Raw genomic sequence first — 15,328 nt, forward strand, 5'->3', positions numbered from 1 at the left:
AGAAATTGGACATCTATTGAGAAAAAATTAATAACTTTGTGATTCTACATAATCAGAGCTTAGAACTGCAGCAGTAGAATAACTAAAAAACACTTTTCCAGATTGCAGAATAGTTTTATGTCTTTTTATGGTATCACCAGGATGCATTGTTGACTTTGGGAACAATAATAATAACAGGAAACTGTATTTGATCTCTCGAAATAGCAGGGGCCTCTTGCACTATGCAAGTACCTAAACTTGGACGCTGATTTTCTATGGTTCTAGGCTAGGTCCAGGATTACAGAATTATCAGTTGTGCATATATTGGCCCCAAATCTCTATTGCTCTGCAGTCTGTGCAGGTTAGCCCTCCCACAGTTACAGTTCAAAGAACTCATTACTATTGTTTGCTCACTGACAGCTAACCGCTCTCTGTGGCTCCGTATACCCAGTAAGAATGAAACATGATTTGGCAACTGAGGCTCTAATTCTTGTTCCTGAACAGAAAAAGGTCCTCTCCCCAAAATATACAGATTCAGGGGAGAATTAAATAAAAGAAACTACATACAAACTATATCAAAGTAGGGAGGAACTAGGAAGCATCCCTTCCTCAGCTAAAAAAAAGAAAAGCCACTGCCAAAAAAAGTCTACCATTGCACCAGTGGAAAAAAAATGCCATGGGCTGTAAACCACTGGTATGTGATTTAATAGTCTGTCATTGTTCTTAATCCTGTTATTGTTTTCTTTGCTATTTGTTTCCACAGCAAAATTCCAGCAGTGATAGAAAATGAATAGCAGTGCGACAGTTTGGAGTCTGTCTGAAACTGCCTGGTGGTTCTTTGAGTCCTGGATTTTTGCTAGAATAAGATTTAATCTTGCAGCCTGTACTTGACTGATATTCTCACTGATGCTCTGGGAATAGCAATGTGAGTAGGGAGTTGACAAACTGGACAGATAATCACACATTATTCAACATCCAGCTGCCTTTGGCTACTATCACTCCGTACAGTTTGCTGAATGACAGCTTGTTTGTACACTGGTAATCAAATTTCCTTGTATTTAGAATATTTTGTCTTTCATTCTCAGTTTCCACCCTCTTTATCCATCCATCAGTCATTCTCTATATAAAACCGAACATGTTTTGAATTCATAGAAAGTGTCAACAATGCCAAGTCCTGTGACTGCACATTGAAGCCCCCTCTGTGGTTTGTGATTTTGCTTACGGTTAACTCGTCTAAATGATTTTTCTGTGGCTTTGTTCATCCCTAGCAAAAAGAAACCCCATTTCACTTTATAAACCACAGAGTCCATACCCTTCATATCTGTAACTGGCCCCAAGGAAAGCTACAATCTACATGTAATGGCTAACACAAGCCCAGTAAACATCTGCATTGCTTTTTAAAAGCTCCCTCCAAGAGTAAGTGATCACTTTGAAGTCCACTATTACTAATACAACTACAGAACTATCCTATTAACCTGCACAGACCTAATTTACCTCCTTGGTACAGCAAAGATTAATATGGAAAAAGAGCTTCTACTATGCAAATAAAATGGTTTCTATAATATGGGAGTTAAATCTGCCTTTATAAATATTATTGCTCTCTCATGATCTCACTACAAACATTTTATTTCTTGTACAGCATGCTATGTAAACTTAAACCTTAGCAAAATAAAGTTTAATTAAAGTTCTTCTAACCTCAGCAGAACAACATGAGAGCAACAGATTTTGCACATCAGTTCTGATCTGTGTTATAAAAATAGCTGTGTTGACAAATATATGTTGGGAGAAAAGTATTGTAGTAATGGAAAGAAAGTGCTACCTTGCCTACTGACCAGGTGTCTGGTCATTTTATATAAATACATGTACAGTGATCTTTGCTTAGAGTGTGTGGCAAAGATTGAGTGAGATTGTGCCAGTATTATATATCATCCAATGACTTTTTTAAGAAGAAAAGGAAGTCTCCTGGGTTTTTTCCAACACAGGTGACATGGGATCTTTGAATATAGGCAAGTGTACAAAGCAGGACAGAAAACATGTTTTCAGATTTTTCAAATTCTAACATGGGTGAACAGAAGCTCAAAAAAGAGAGAGGAGAAAAAACATTTTAAATTTCAGGCCTAACATTTCATTAAAGCATTCATGACTCGTGTCTGTGAAATAACATACGTATTCATGTCTTGTAAATCAAGAATCACAGTAAACTTCATCTGTAATCTTAAAAAAAAAAAAAAGGGTCTGGCCACGTTCTATCTTCTGAGATGAAGCCATACTATGAAAGAAAATGTAATTTCATAACTAGTAGGGATTTTACCATCTTTGCAACCTTCCTGGCATCACCAAAGTCAGGAAATTAGGACAATATGAGACTATTGCTCTAATTCCAACACTAAAGGAAATAACAGTTCTGATGTAGGAGACAGATTTTAGTTGGCTTTCATCATGTGGAGAGAGGTGAGATGGTATTTTTGCCAATGAATTATTGGTTTTCCTTCTAAGACCGGAATTTCATATTATCCACTAAGTCAGAATATGAAGACGATAGCATTGTCACCACCAATCAAGCCCCTTTGAGTCACTCTACACTTGAGTTTTTGGGCAAGCCTTTCACTCTCATTACTTACACAGTCAGTCCCCAGCTGCTCCTCATCTGTTGAAGACATTTGACACAGTAGTTATTTCCAAGGGTACACTGTTATTGACCACCATATTTATGTAATTCCAGAAAGGAATTTTTCACTAACCATAGCAAACCTTTCACACAATGGTATCAACACTCAGCCTCGAAGAGTTTTGAGTTATCAGAGATTCTTTCCTTGGCCCTAGGGAACTTACCCACCTTGGTGATGCATAGTGGTGAGTGACTTTTATGTTATTTGAGAAGTTTTCATGGATTCTTGATGTTAAAGAAAAATCTCACTGAACCCAGTTGAATCTACAAGACACAAAAGAGGCAGGGTGCCTTAAATCAGTGGTTTCATTCAGCATCCTGTGCCACAAGCCACGTTCATATCTAGCTGATATCTTGGATAATATCTGATATTGCTAGCAAATACTCAAAAAATATTGTTCACAGCTCTAAAATTTTCTAAATGCATGACAATAAGTATTCTATAGTATTGTGTTGACTCAAGCACTTATGTCATAATACAGTATTTTCATGGTAGCTGAGCAAACAAGTGTGTTCAGTTATACTTTTAGTCCTTTTCAACATTTGGACACAGTGAAATTTTTAAATCTCAGAATTCATTTAGTAAGTTCAATTATTTTTGGCCAGTAATTATTTTGACAAACATATCCAGAGCACATCTTCAATTAATTCTAGCTATTTAACTTCAGCCATCATTTTGTTCTTAGAAAAAAAAAAAAATCTAATCCAAAGGAGATAATGGGTGTTTTGTGCTAATTACAGGTTAGCATGTTTTACGTGTAATATGGGTCCTAGATTATCAGGCCCTTACTCCAGGAAGCCTTAGACAGTACATAATTTTAAACAGCAGAAATATTGCTACTTCCAGAACTTCATAGGTGAGTACTTGTGTTATTTTTATTAAAGTGGTCAACCTCAAAACATGCAAGCCTGAAGCTGTAAATACATGGAATAGGAGCTTCGCTTGCTAAATGTGCATGTGAACATTAGCTATGAAGTTTTAATAGATCTAAAATAAATACACCAGTCTCACAGTACTCCACTGCCTTGAATTATTCCTATCAAGTCTAAAGTAAAGACTTCAGGGAGGCAGAAGAGGAAGAAACCTGAAAACTCTTTCTTGTTGGAACACTAGTTGATTTTTAACTGGTGAAAAGTAAGACTGTTTCTACAGCAAAACTGCATTAGATTCTGACTTGCAGTGGCAAAACAGAGCTTTCAATTGCTTAGGCACATTATCCTCTTTTAATTGTTCATTTTCTCTCAACTATTCTGTCTGCAAGAATTAAACAGATTATTATCACTCTAAAGAGTTTGCTTTCCATAGATTCTTCAAGCATTTGTAAGGCACAGATGCATTTACCTATAGCAGACCTAGAAATGTTTAAAAATAAGACATGAATAACAAAGCAAACATGCGTAAAGTGTTCCATGGCATCACTTTAAAATAATTATTATAGTAATTCGAAATTTTAAAATCACTGTTACACAAATTGCATTTTTATTCCTTCACTGTTCTGTAAAGATGTTGCTCCAATAGCAGTCGGTATGGTCCTGTCATCCTCCATCCTCATCCTTCATCTGCTCTTCTATCACCTTAACATGTAAAAAAAATCTTCTAATGGTAGTTGTAGCATGTAAAAATGATAGTCCATTCCATTATTACCTATATTTCTTACATTGCTTCCTAAAAAATCAGCAAACAATTCTTAGTGCAAAGGCTGGGATTAGTTTTCCACTTCTTAAGGTCCCTAAAATTAAGAGATTGAGTTAACAGTTACAACAGAGCATCAGTGCCCTGGAGAGATTTTCCAGGAGGTTGGGCAGATCCAGCCTTTTCCAGGTTTTGAAGGACATGACCCACAGACTGAAGTCTCCTTTTAGTAAAGCTGGCTATTTAACAACACAGCCATTACTATTTGCAAGAATTTTTACAACACAGCACGAAGTCTTACTGCAGAAAGAGTTATGTTGTGATTCACTGACCAATATAAACAATATAACAGCATGTTTGATTGAAATGAGACATTCCTAAAAAAAAAAAAAAAAACACACACACAAAAAAAAATCAAAACCCCTCAATATTTCTTGAAAACAAAACACTCAGTATTTGCTGATTAGGCACTTGCAGGACTTGTGGTTACATTATTGATTCCTTCAGAGTTTACATATCTCTAGATCTAACAATTCAGCTAAAAGGACAACTCATAGCTCTAAGGAGCAATGGACTCAAAGTGATGGAAGTAGGAGACAGTAATTTTCTCACTCTGAACAAATATATTAAATACCGCGTGGAACTCTTACCATCAAATTTCTCTATGTGTCACCCCATTCCAATCTCACATTTTATTTTACTATCTAGCTTTTTTGGTATCACAACAGAGCTTATATTCCTATATTAGGTGTAACAGACAGCACTGGTAAAACTCACTACGTCCTACCCTTTCCTAGGTTTCATATGTATTGCAAAGTCTGAAGAGGCAGTATCTTTTTTGAATGACACAGGAAGTAGATCATGAGTAGATCCTTGGGTGCTTCGGTAAAAGTAACTGCAGTACTCCACCTAAATTCATTTGGATAATTATATGACTGATTTGAATTTAGCCTGTTAGCTTCTGCTATGAGAATTCTTGTTCACTTCATCCTGCCAGCCTTTTCACATTTTTCCCTTTTCAGCAGTTAGTGAATTTCAGTGGTAGTAGAAAAACAAATTTCTCTTTGCAGAGTCAAGCACACCAACGATTGTGACAGGGCAATCTATTATTTTAAAGTTGTGTCAAGCAGGGTGAACCTGATTTTCTTTAAAACATGCATCAAAATACATTATTCTCATGACTTTATTCACGTTACATTTTTACAGTTTACAATACGACTTCACTAGGATGCCTGCTGTCTATATTTTGTAGCATCACAGAATCAAAGAAAGGCTTGGATTGGAAGCAAACATGAAAGATCATCTAGTTCTAAGTCCTCTGCCATGAGCAGAGATGCCACCCAATAGATCAGGTTGCTCAAAGCCACATCCAACCTGGCCTTGAACATTTTCAGGGATGAGGCATCCATACCTTCTCCAGACAACCTGTTCCAGTGCTTCACCACCTAAGCAGCACCTAATACCTAATCTAAACCTACTCTCTTTCAGTTTGAGGCCATTCCCCCTTGTCCTATCACTACATGCCCTTGTCAAAAATTCCTAACCAGCTCTTTTGTAAAGTCCCCTTTACATACTGGAAAGTGCTATAAGGTGTCCCTGGAGCCTTCTCTCGTCCAGGCTGAACAACTCCAAATACCCAGCTCTCTCAGCCTGTCCCCATAGTAGAGGTTCTCCAGCCCTGTGACCATCTTGATATCCCTCTTTGGACCTGCTCTAACAGATCTATGCCCCAGTTTTATGCTGGGGACACCGGAGCTGGATGAAGCACTCCAGGTAGGGTGTCACCACAGCAGAGGGAGAGAATCACCTCCCTCGACCTGCTCGCCACGCTGCTTTTGATGCAACTCAGAATGTATGGATCAAATATTTATTCCATCACCACCCCCTTCCAAAATGCTGAAAACTTACACTAGCGTGAAAACAGCGCGCTGTAAGTTAAATCGCGGTAAGTTCCCCCCGCAGAGGCGCGTTCCCAGGGCAGCGCTCCGCAGGCTGTGGCGGTGCCCGTGCCGGCGGTTCCCGCGCAGCTGTTCCCGTCCTCTCCAGGAGATGCCGCTGTGCCCCGCTGATCCCGGCGCCGCACTCTCCCGGCCGGCTGCATCCCGCGGATCCCGGTCCCGACCTCCAAACCCCGCAGGAGACAGGCAGACAATGAACACGTGTAGTCAGCGAGAGAGAGCAGGGCCTAGCGAGATCACGGCCGCAGCGACGAGTTTGCAAGGCTGCTCTGCACTACTTTGTCATGCCAGCCCTTGGATTCCTGCTCGGTGAGCAGCATGGAGAGAGGCCTTTGTGTACACAGTAAAACCAGGAAACAAAGCCTGGGGCATCACCCTGGGAGATATAGAACATCGATCCCGCTCCTGACGGATCAACTCTGAAGGTTTAAAATTACCACAGTAATCACGTATTATTAAAATGCATTGCTGAACCAAATCCTGCTATAGATACTTGGAGAGTACAGCAGCATAAGCATCAGAAGTGCCTCAGTATTGCAGCACCGCAAACATGTTTAAATCTGAGAGCCCAAAAACATACTCTAAATCGATGTTTGCATTTCAAGGGTGTTTTCTTTTCCACTTGTCATATTCCCCATGTTTGTAACAAAGAGGTAAGAAGCATGATGCTAATTCCTGAGCCCACCAGTGACAAACTGAGAAAAGGGACTGGAACAGAGGAGAGGGCAGGATGGGAAGGCTTTGCTTCCAAAATCTTTCTGATTCCTTATCATATGGAGTAGAAAGGGATCTTATGAACTTCTGCAGCATTTTGCATATGACATGAATTTAAAGGGTATTCAAAGCATCTTTCGTGCTAATTAAACCAGACAGAGAGTTCCAAGTACACTTAACGTAGACATTTGAAAGACTAACGCAGCTGCTTCTGGGAATAGATACAGCTGTCCCACAGTGACTTGCACTGAGACGGGGATTTCTGTTTTAAGTTAAGGAATGGGGAGGTTACCTTTTTCCAGAGATGATAGGAATAATTAAAATGAAATTTAAAGAAAAAAAAAAGTTATATTCCTCCACAGTGTATTTATTAATGAAGTGTAAAACTTAAGAGGAATAAGTCAGGCTATCATCACAGAATTCAGTAGGAACAGCAATAGCTTTCATCAGTATGTTTAAGCATAATATCAGAATCAGCCATGCATACTGCTTCAGTGCAGGGTTAAAGTTTTCCTCACCAAGTGAATAATTTGCTAGCAAAACAGAAAACAACTGATGAACAGATAACAGGCAATGCTCCAGGTTGTTTTTATTATAATTTCAGTCAGTCAAACATCCAGAATAGCATTTTAAAATTATTTCCGGAGAGCAGTTTAACAGGAGAAGAGCCAATAAAGTAGTATAACTCTCATTTCTCACAATACTTGATTAAGAGCATTAGTGTAAGTTATCTTGAACTTTTGAAAATTTCCTTACTTTGCAATGTAGCCTTTATGGGTTTAAAATAAGATAGCAAACATAGAGCTTTAATTATAGATATGTCTGGTAATCCTGTTCTGCTATGAACTCAATAAAGAAGTTAATTTCTGATAAGTATCGAAATTTAATTGCTTCTTTCTTCATTACTCCATTAGGAACCAAAAATCCCACTTGAATTGACTTGCCATTTTCATGGTAATGGAACATGTAAGGACAAGAAATAGAACTCTAAACAAGAATAGCCAAACAAGAAGGAATAAAAGTATCTTCTTTGGTTATTTCTAGCATTAGGGCAACTATTGTTGCACTAATAAATTAAATAAACAATTTTCACTATCAGTTGCCACAACACATTCTGCTTTACATTACCAAGCCCAGCTAGAGGGGTTTGCTAGCAAACCTGCTAAAATTTAGAAATGCTTTTCCCTTTTCACTGCACTTTTCTCTTAGCTATTTACCCTTGTAGGCATTATTTGCCCTGCGATCAGAGAGTAACAAGAAGGTTACAAGCAAGAGGTTGTGGTGTCTCCTTCTCTGGAGATTCTCAAAACCCACCTGGATGTGATCCTGTGCCACTGGTTCTAGGTGAATCTGATTTTGCCGGGGGCGGGGGTTGGTCTAGATGATCTGCAGAGGTTACTTCCATTCCCAACCATTTTGTGATTCCATAATTACACCACAGAGAGCCTTAGAGGTCATTAGTCCTGCTCTGTAGACACATGCAGTAGATGGGATCATGGGTGCAAGCTGTTAAGCACCAGAATACGAAGATTACTGGGGCAATGTGATAGCATTAAGGATTTGAAATTGTCTTTATTGTTCTACTGGGGAAAAAATAACTCTGCCCTCCTTTGGAAGCTGTTAAACATGAGCTTTCACTGCAAGTCTCCCTGCAGTCTTGTGCCTGACTCCCTGACATGCTGGAAAAGGCTCTGCTGTGTTTGTAAGTCACTAAGACTGCAGACTCAGCGCTTCAGGCTTGCCCTTTTTGGGCAGGGGTACTTATGGTTATGGTTCCCTCCTTCCACCAATAACATGGTTAACCACAAATTCACCTATGCACAACTTCTGCAACAACGTCCAATGCATTTGATAATTTTACAGTTTACATAACCTGAAATGTTATCCATTTCTGCTGTTAATTAAATCTCTTCCCTCAGTAACTCTGTATTTCTATTAGAAGAAATACAGGTTGTATTTATTGACATGTTCCTTCAAAAAGCAAAATTATTAAACTTCCATTTAAATTAAAAACTATTTTGTGTTATTTTTGTGCTCATTATTTATAATGATAAAGAGTACAATATTGCAATAATCTGAGGTGCATTCAAGTTTTGCTTTTACTAATGCATGAAAGCTGTGCATATGTTGAAGCCACTCAAGATGTCAGCACTATAAATAGTGCTCTATTGTTAGTGGATAAAAGACGAAACAAGTCTCCCAGCACTGGAGCACGGGACTCTGTATTAAATGTTAAGCTCTGCCTGTTCTAAAAGTGAAAGGCGACATCCACTGATAGACTAGTCTGTGGGTGAGACATACGGCTGGGAAGGGCTCACTCTGACTCTGCAGCTTCCCCAGGGCAGCAGGAGTAGCAGCTGATCTTTCTGCCTCAGCCATGGCAGAAGCTGTTACAAGACACTGGGTGGAAACTCCTGTACGCTACCAGGAGCAGTTTGCTGACCAAGAGCTGGAAGCATACAAACTGAACCACCTTTTATATGCTTTGCCAGGCCCTGCTACAGCAGCACTGAGCAACCAAAAGTGCACCACGGAAAGCACGGCTGGGGCAGGGAAGAGTGGCCAGGAGGAGGAAAACACGCGCTTCCAGGTCTTGCTGGACGTTGTGCAGTTCCGTCCTGAAGATATCATTATTCAGACTTTTGAAGGCTGGCTCCTGATTAAAGCTCAGCATGGACCGAGGATGGATGAACATGGTTTCATATCCAGAAGCTTTACCAGACAGTACAAATTACCTGATGGGGTAGAGAACAAAGACTTGTCTGCACTTTTCTGCCACGATGGCATTTTGGTTGTTGAAATGAAGAACTCAGTGGGAAAGAATTAGAACCTTTTCTATAGTTATTGGTGAGATAAATCATGCTAAATATAACAAAGTAATATCAGTTATGCAACGCTGTAGATTGTGGTAAGCATGTGGCTGTATTTATGTTACGGTAAAAAAAAACCTTTGCATATGTTTTTCGGTATGCTGAGTTTATTGTTTGATGTGAATGTTAGACTGCTTACTTCCAGCTACATATATGCTGGAAAGCCACGCTTTTTGAACAGTAGCAAACTTAGGCTAGTCTCAGCAGGAAAAAAAATCTGGTTTATAATACATTAAAAAATAAAATATATTTTTAAGTTAAGTAGGAGAAGTTGTATTTCTAAAGAAATAAGCATTTGTCATACATAGTCATAAACATTAAAGAAGCAATAGACAAGTTATACATTAGTTTTGAGTGTGGGCAAAACAAGTTATAGAAATTTAATTTATGTACCAAAAAATTTGCTTTCTAATTTTTGAAATTAAATTCTTCCCTTTGGAAAAGCACACAAACTGAAAAATACTATTGAGAAAAAAAATCTGCATTTCCACAGTTCAAGCTTGTATGCCAAAATAAGTCTTGAGAGATTATTTTTTGGAAGTGTGTTGCATATTTGAAACTATAAGAAAAAAGAATAATCACTGACTATATTTGCTTGAAAATACAGTAAGTAGAAATTACACTTTCTGTCAAAGACAAATTATTTTCAAAGAAAACATTTAAAGACATTTTAGAAAATTGGTTTTGTTTAACATATTCCACTACATTATCAACTGAAGAAAAAAAATTTTGCTTACAAATGCTCTAAAGGATCAAGTTCTTTGTGAAACCCTGGTAATAAAAAGACATTACTCTTACACAAATGCCTTTATTCTTATGCATTTTAGGTAGTCTTGTTGTTCAATCAGATGAATATTTTGTTCTTCATGTTGTTTGACAATTTAGGCTGAGATTCCACAACTCTCTCTTCAAGAGCAAATTTTTCTGCCTATGTATAGTCCCACTCTCCTCCTAAGAACATGGGCTCTCCATGAATCTAATTTCAAGTGCAGGGATTCTTTTTACTACAGAGACAGGTTTAGTTTCTGTTTTCCAGCATCTCACATTTCATGAGAGTGGCAGAGATGAAAAAATATCCACCCACTATATCTAGTATCTGGTCTTCTCAACATTAAAAAGAAATAATGCTGTGAGTTTGTAAATACTCACACATTTGAGGGGAACTGCAGCTGCAAGTTGAACTGCCTCCTTTTATGTCTACTGGAGATGGGTATTACTGCTGTACTATGAATAGTAAAGGAATGTGGAATGGAAAGTGCCAAGTTAAATAAAGACTCTATCATATCCATCTGCTGTTTGGACAAATCAAAAACATATTCAAATGAAACTGACTACAAATACAATTTTAAGAATACAAGAAGAATCTGATTAACAAAACCCAGACACTTGCTAGCTGAAGCCAAAGAGTTCCTTAGTTTAAATGAAAGTTCTAAGTTTGTACATTTGCACATGCCCATTTCTTAGAGTTATTGCATCATGGTTGTTTAGACTCGAAGATATTTTAAGCAATTGATTTTAGAAAAGTGGGTAGTACAATTCTGATATTTTATTTATTATTTGTTCTAAAACTCACAAGAAATTTCTACAAGAAATACAGAATAAGGTCTGAATTGTAAATTTCCATCATGTTCCATTATTTTATGTTTTTAATTGACCAAGAGTCAAGAACATAATGTTTTCTAACAAACTAAACCAAATATAAAAAACGTGTCCCTACATTTCCACTCAACCCACACTTTTCCCTCATAATGCCTGTGATTGATTTGTGTATTGGTTTAAGATCTCACTAGCAAATCAGATGTAGATTTCTAGGTCAAGAAGCCTCATCATCCAGGAACCTGGTAGAAGATGTAACGTGGATTGAACTGAATTTTAGATACAGGCCTGGATTTAAACTTTCCAGGCCAATTTGATAAAAGCCTACCAAGTTTAAACCCATGGTTTCCACATCACCTTACGGCACAACTGTTGTGATAGAGTTCCGGATCAAAAGTTAGCAATCTGCTTTGGTGATTTTTGTTTATGGAGGATTGTGTAAATTTTACCACTTAAACTTACAGGTCATTATAAAAAACAATTCTAGTTATGATTGCAATGACATTCATAGCCCTAGAGATGAGAAAGTAGTTCTAAAAACAACATAATTAATTTAATTATTTCGAATTAGATCATACAGCCAAAATCATAACACCTATTCCATATATGTTAATATTTTGGTTACACATAGGCCTGGTTATGTACACAGGCTTGCCTCACAAAACTGGATGGAGAATTTGACATCTGACTGTCTTGTATTGTAGATCTCTCTGTGTCGCTCTGTGCCCAAGTCTGTTCTTGCTCACAACATCATCAGTCAGAAATCACTGGAAAACCCTAACCAAAATATGGCATGGATATACCCAGCCAAATTTTACCTTCTCTTGTAGTTTTACAAAACCCTACATCGGTGCTCCTTGCTGAATGGTGCCCTTGGCCTGGCACTCAAGTCTTCATGTAAGAGGGACCATGCTGGAGTTCAGACCTGCCGCTGACTTCTTGCATTTTAGCACCAAGGACAACACAAAGAGAGGTGCTTCTCTCCTTTTTTAAGTGGCAGTTTACTGAAAGTTCTTGGATGAATGATTTTTACATGTTTACGAGAACAACCTTGAAGTACTGTCTCTAAATAGTCAGGAAAGAGCTGTTTTCTTCTCAGTTCCCATCAATGAAGGGGACTGATCAGACTGCTCCTTCAAATGGATAAAGATGATTTCATGCATGAATCTAAGCACTGTGAAAAATGCTTTCACAGAAGAAAATATATCAGTATCACACTAGCCTCCAAAAGCAAGGTAAAACCCTACATTTCCATAAGATCCTGGTGGGCAGAAAGCCCACAAATGCCTTTGACTTGTTGCCCTTTTATAGTTTCTGCCACAACCAGGGAGTTTGAGGTCTCTCTACACATCTACACCACATTGGTGGTGCAGTGAACCAAGGCTGACATGACATCCATCAGTCACTCAATAACCACTGAGCTACAACCCTGGACACTGGAAAAGAGGAAAGGAAGCCTCTGGGGTATCATGGTGGAAACATTCTCTCCAACAAGGGTGGTCTCATGTTCCTTACTTCACAGCCAGGAATCAAAATCTTCCTCTTAATCTGAGTAATGCTGCAAGATTGGGTTTTAATGGAAGTAGTAATATTTCTGAAAATATTAGGTGAACCTTCTCCTATTCGGAAGGATATCTTGCTGACTACCAGAGACAACAGCTGGCCCCTCTCATCCAGAGATGACATCTCAATGGCTGTACTCTGTGAACACAGGGGTTAAGTCTAAAGATTTAGACCTGTACACTACACTGGAGATATCTGAGCTGGCCCCACTCATCCTAACTCTGGAGCCAGAAGTACAGTTCCTATATGGCAGCTCAGCTCCAGGAAACTCAGACTGTCTACTGCTGTGCTCAGGCTGAAAAATCATCCCTTATTAAAAACACTTGGACAGACAAAGACAGGAGAAACATGGCACTACAGTTCAGGACTCCACCTCTAGGTTAGTGCTAGAGTGGAGGTCTCTTCTGCCTGTGCAATGGTGGGCTGCAGCTTCACCAGAAATCCCATCAATGTCTTTAAAAAGTAACACTCTTTAGTCACACGGTAACACCGCAAATACCAGCCTTTCCAGGGGGAAGTATGTCTAGCAGCTGCTTGCACAAACAGAATTGATGCAAATAGAGAGTCATTTACAGTTCCTCTCATGCTCCTTGGTGTGTTTCCTGTGCTTTGGCCTGGCCCCGACCCCAGAGAGCACCCCTCGTCTGCTGACAAAGCATGCTGCTGCCCAGCCCTGTGACCTAACACAAAAGCAGGCAGGTCAGTGCACAAAGTGGAGACAGAAAACTGCGGGACCAGGGTAGGCCTTGGCATATAGCCAGCAAGGAAGCCCACCAGAGATGTCTCAGGTGAGGATGGGGAGCAGGAAAAACACTCCAACTGGTTTAGATTATATACATACATATACATATATATATATAGTCGTGGTTTAAACCCAGCTTGCAACCAAGCCCTATCCAGTCACTCACATTCCACAGTCTAATGAGTGAAAGAACAGGAAGAGTAAAAGTGAGTGAACTCATGGGTTGAGATAGAAATGGTTTAATAGGGAAAGCAAAAGCTGTGTGCACCAGGAAAGCAAAACAAGCTTTTGAGCAGGCTTCCCTGAGCAGGCAGGTGTTCAGCCATTCCCCAGGACAGCAGGGCTCCATCACATGTATTGGTGACTTGGGACGACAAACACCATCATTCTGAATGTCCCTTCCTTCCTCCTTCTTCCCCCAGATTCATCTGCTGAGCATGATGCCATATGGGACATCCCTGGGATCACTTAGGGTCAACTGTCCCAGCTGTGTCCCCTCCCAGCTTCTTACGTCCTCTAACCTCCTCCCTGGTGGGGTGAGGTGAGGAGCAGAAAAGGCCCTAACCCTGTGTGAGCACTGCTCAGTGACAGCTAAAACATCCAACAAAGTTACCAACACTATTTCCAGCAAATCCAAAACACAGCCCTATACCACCTACGGTCAAGAAAATTAACTATCTCAAGTCAAAACCAGAAAACACATATAAAGATTTCAAGACACAATATTTAAACCTCCAAAAAGAAATATTTCACTTTTTGGTAAAATAAGCATTTTTAAGGGCTGAGACAGAATTTCAAAATTAAAAAAAAAAAAATTAAGTTGTCAATAGAAAAGGAAAATGTACATGGGCTGGACCCCTGGTGTACTAGGCTGAAAGAATAAGACATCCTACTACCTTAATTGCACATCCCTTCAATTTTCCCATTTATTAATTGTATGATCCATTGTGTAAGTAGACATAGCATGTCAGAATCTCCAAGAAGTTTTATTTGTTCTTAGCAGACTTGGATGATATGGGGATTAAAGTGGGAGCGCCCTACCTGAACTAGCCACCCCAAAATTTCTACAGTCAAGTCCTCATCAATTCAAACTGGTTTACTGAATCACTGTAAATTAGACAGCTTGTGCCACTGTCCCTCTCACTGGTCTGCATGGTTAGTTTGATCCAGCAGCAATTCCTCAGTCAGGTGCCACTGTGCAGTCCCCAGGGCTGGCTGGAACCTCGCTCTCTCCCACCACAGCACTAGTGCAGCGTAGAGCTCAGCTGGCGGCTCCTGCAGCTGATTCAGATGCTCACATGGGATCACACGAGTATTTCCTGTGTGTGTCTGATATCACACAAGAGATAAGATGGAATTAGAGGACATTTTGCGGTCCAATGCCAATAACTGCCTTATTATTAGTTTACCTCCTCAACTTCCAGGATACACCAGTCTCTTCTTAGCCTGGACATTTCACTCATCACTTCCACAGACGTTACAGCAGCACAGTGGTGTAAGGGATTCCACTGATCATAGCTATAATGAAAAATTAATGAAGGGAAATGATTTTCAGAGTGTGCGTTGACTAATAAAAACATAATTCTTGTACTCTGGCTTACAAGG

General features: G+C 39.3%; 1 protein-coding gene across 1 annotated transcript; it reads left to right on the top strand.

The window, feature by feature from the left end:
* The first annotated feature begins 9,181 nt into the window (after positions 1-9,181).
* HSPB3 (heat shock protein family B (small) member 3) lies at positions 9,182-10,010 on the top strand. The gene is given in 2 exon segments (XM_050328585.1): positions 9,182-9,292; positions 9,294-10,010. Coding segments are annotated over 2 exon segments (597 nt in total). The 3' UTR covers positions 9,780-10,010.
* The last annotated feature ends 5,318 nt before the right edge of the window (positions 10,011-15,328 follow it).

The sequence above is a fragment of the Myiozetetes cayanensis genome, unplaced genomic scaffold (assembly GCF_022539395.1).
Source record: "Myiozetetes cayanensis isolate MyiCay16 unplaced genomic scaffold, myiCay2020 scf4, whole genome shotgun sequence".
Lineage (NCBI taxonomy): Eukaryota > Metazoa > Chordata > Aves > Passeriformes > Tyrannidae > Myiozetetes > Myiozetetes cayanensis.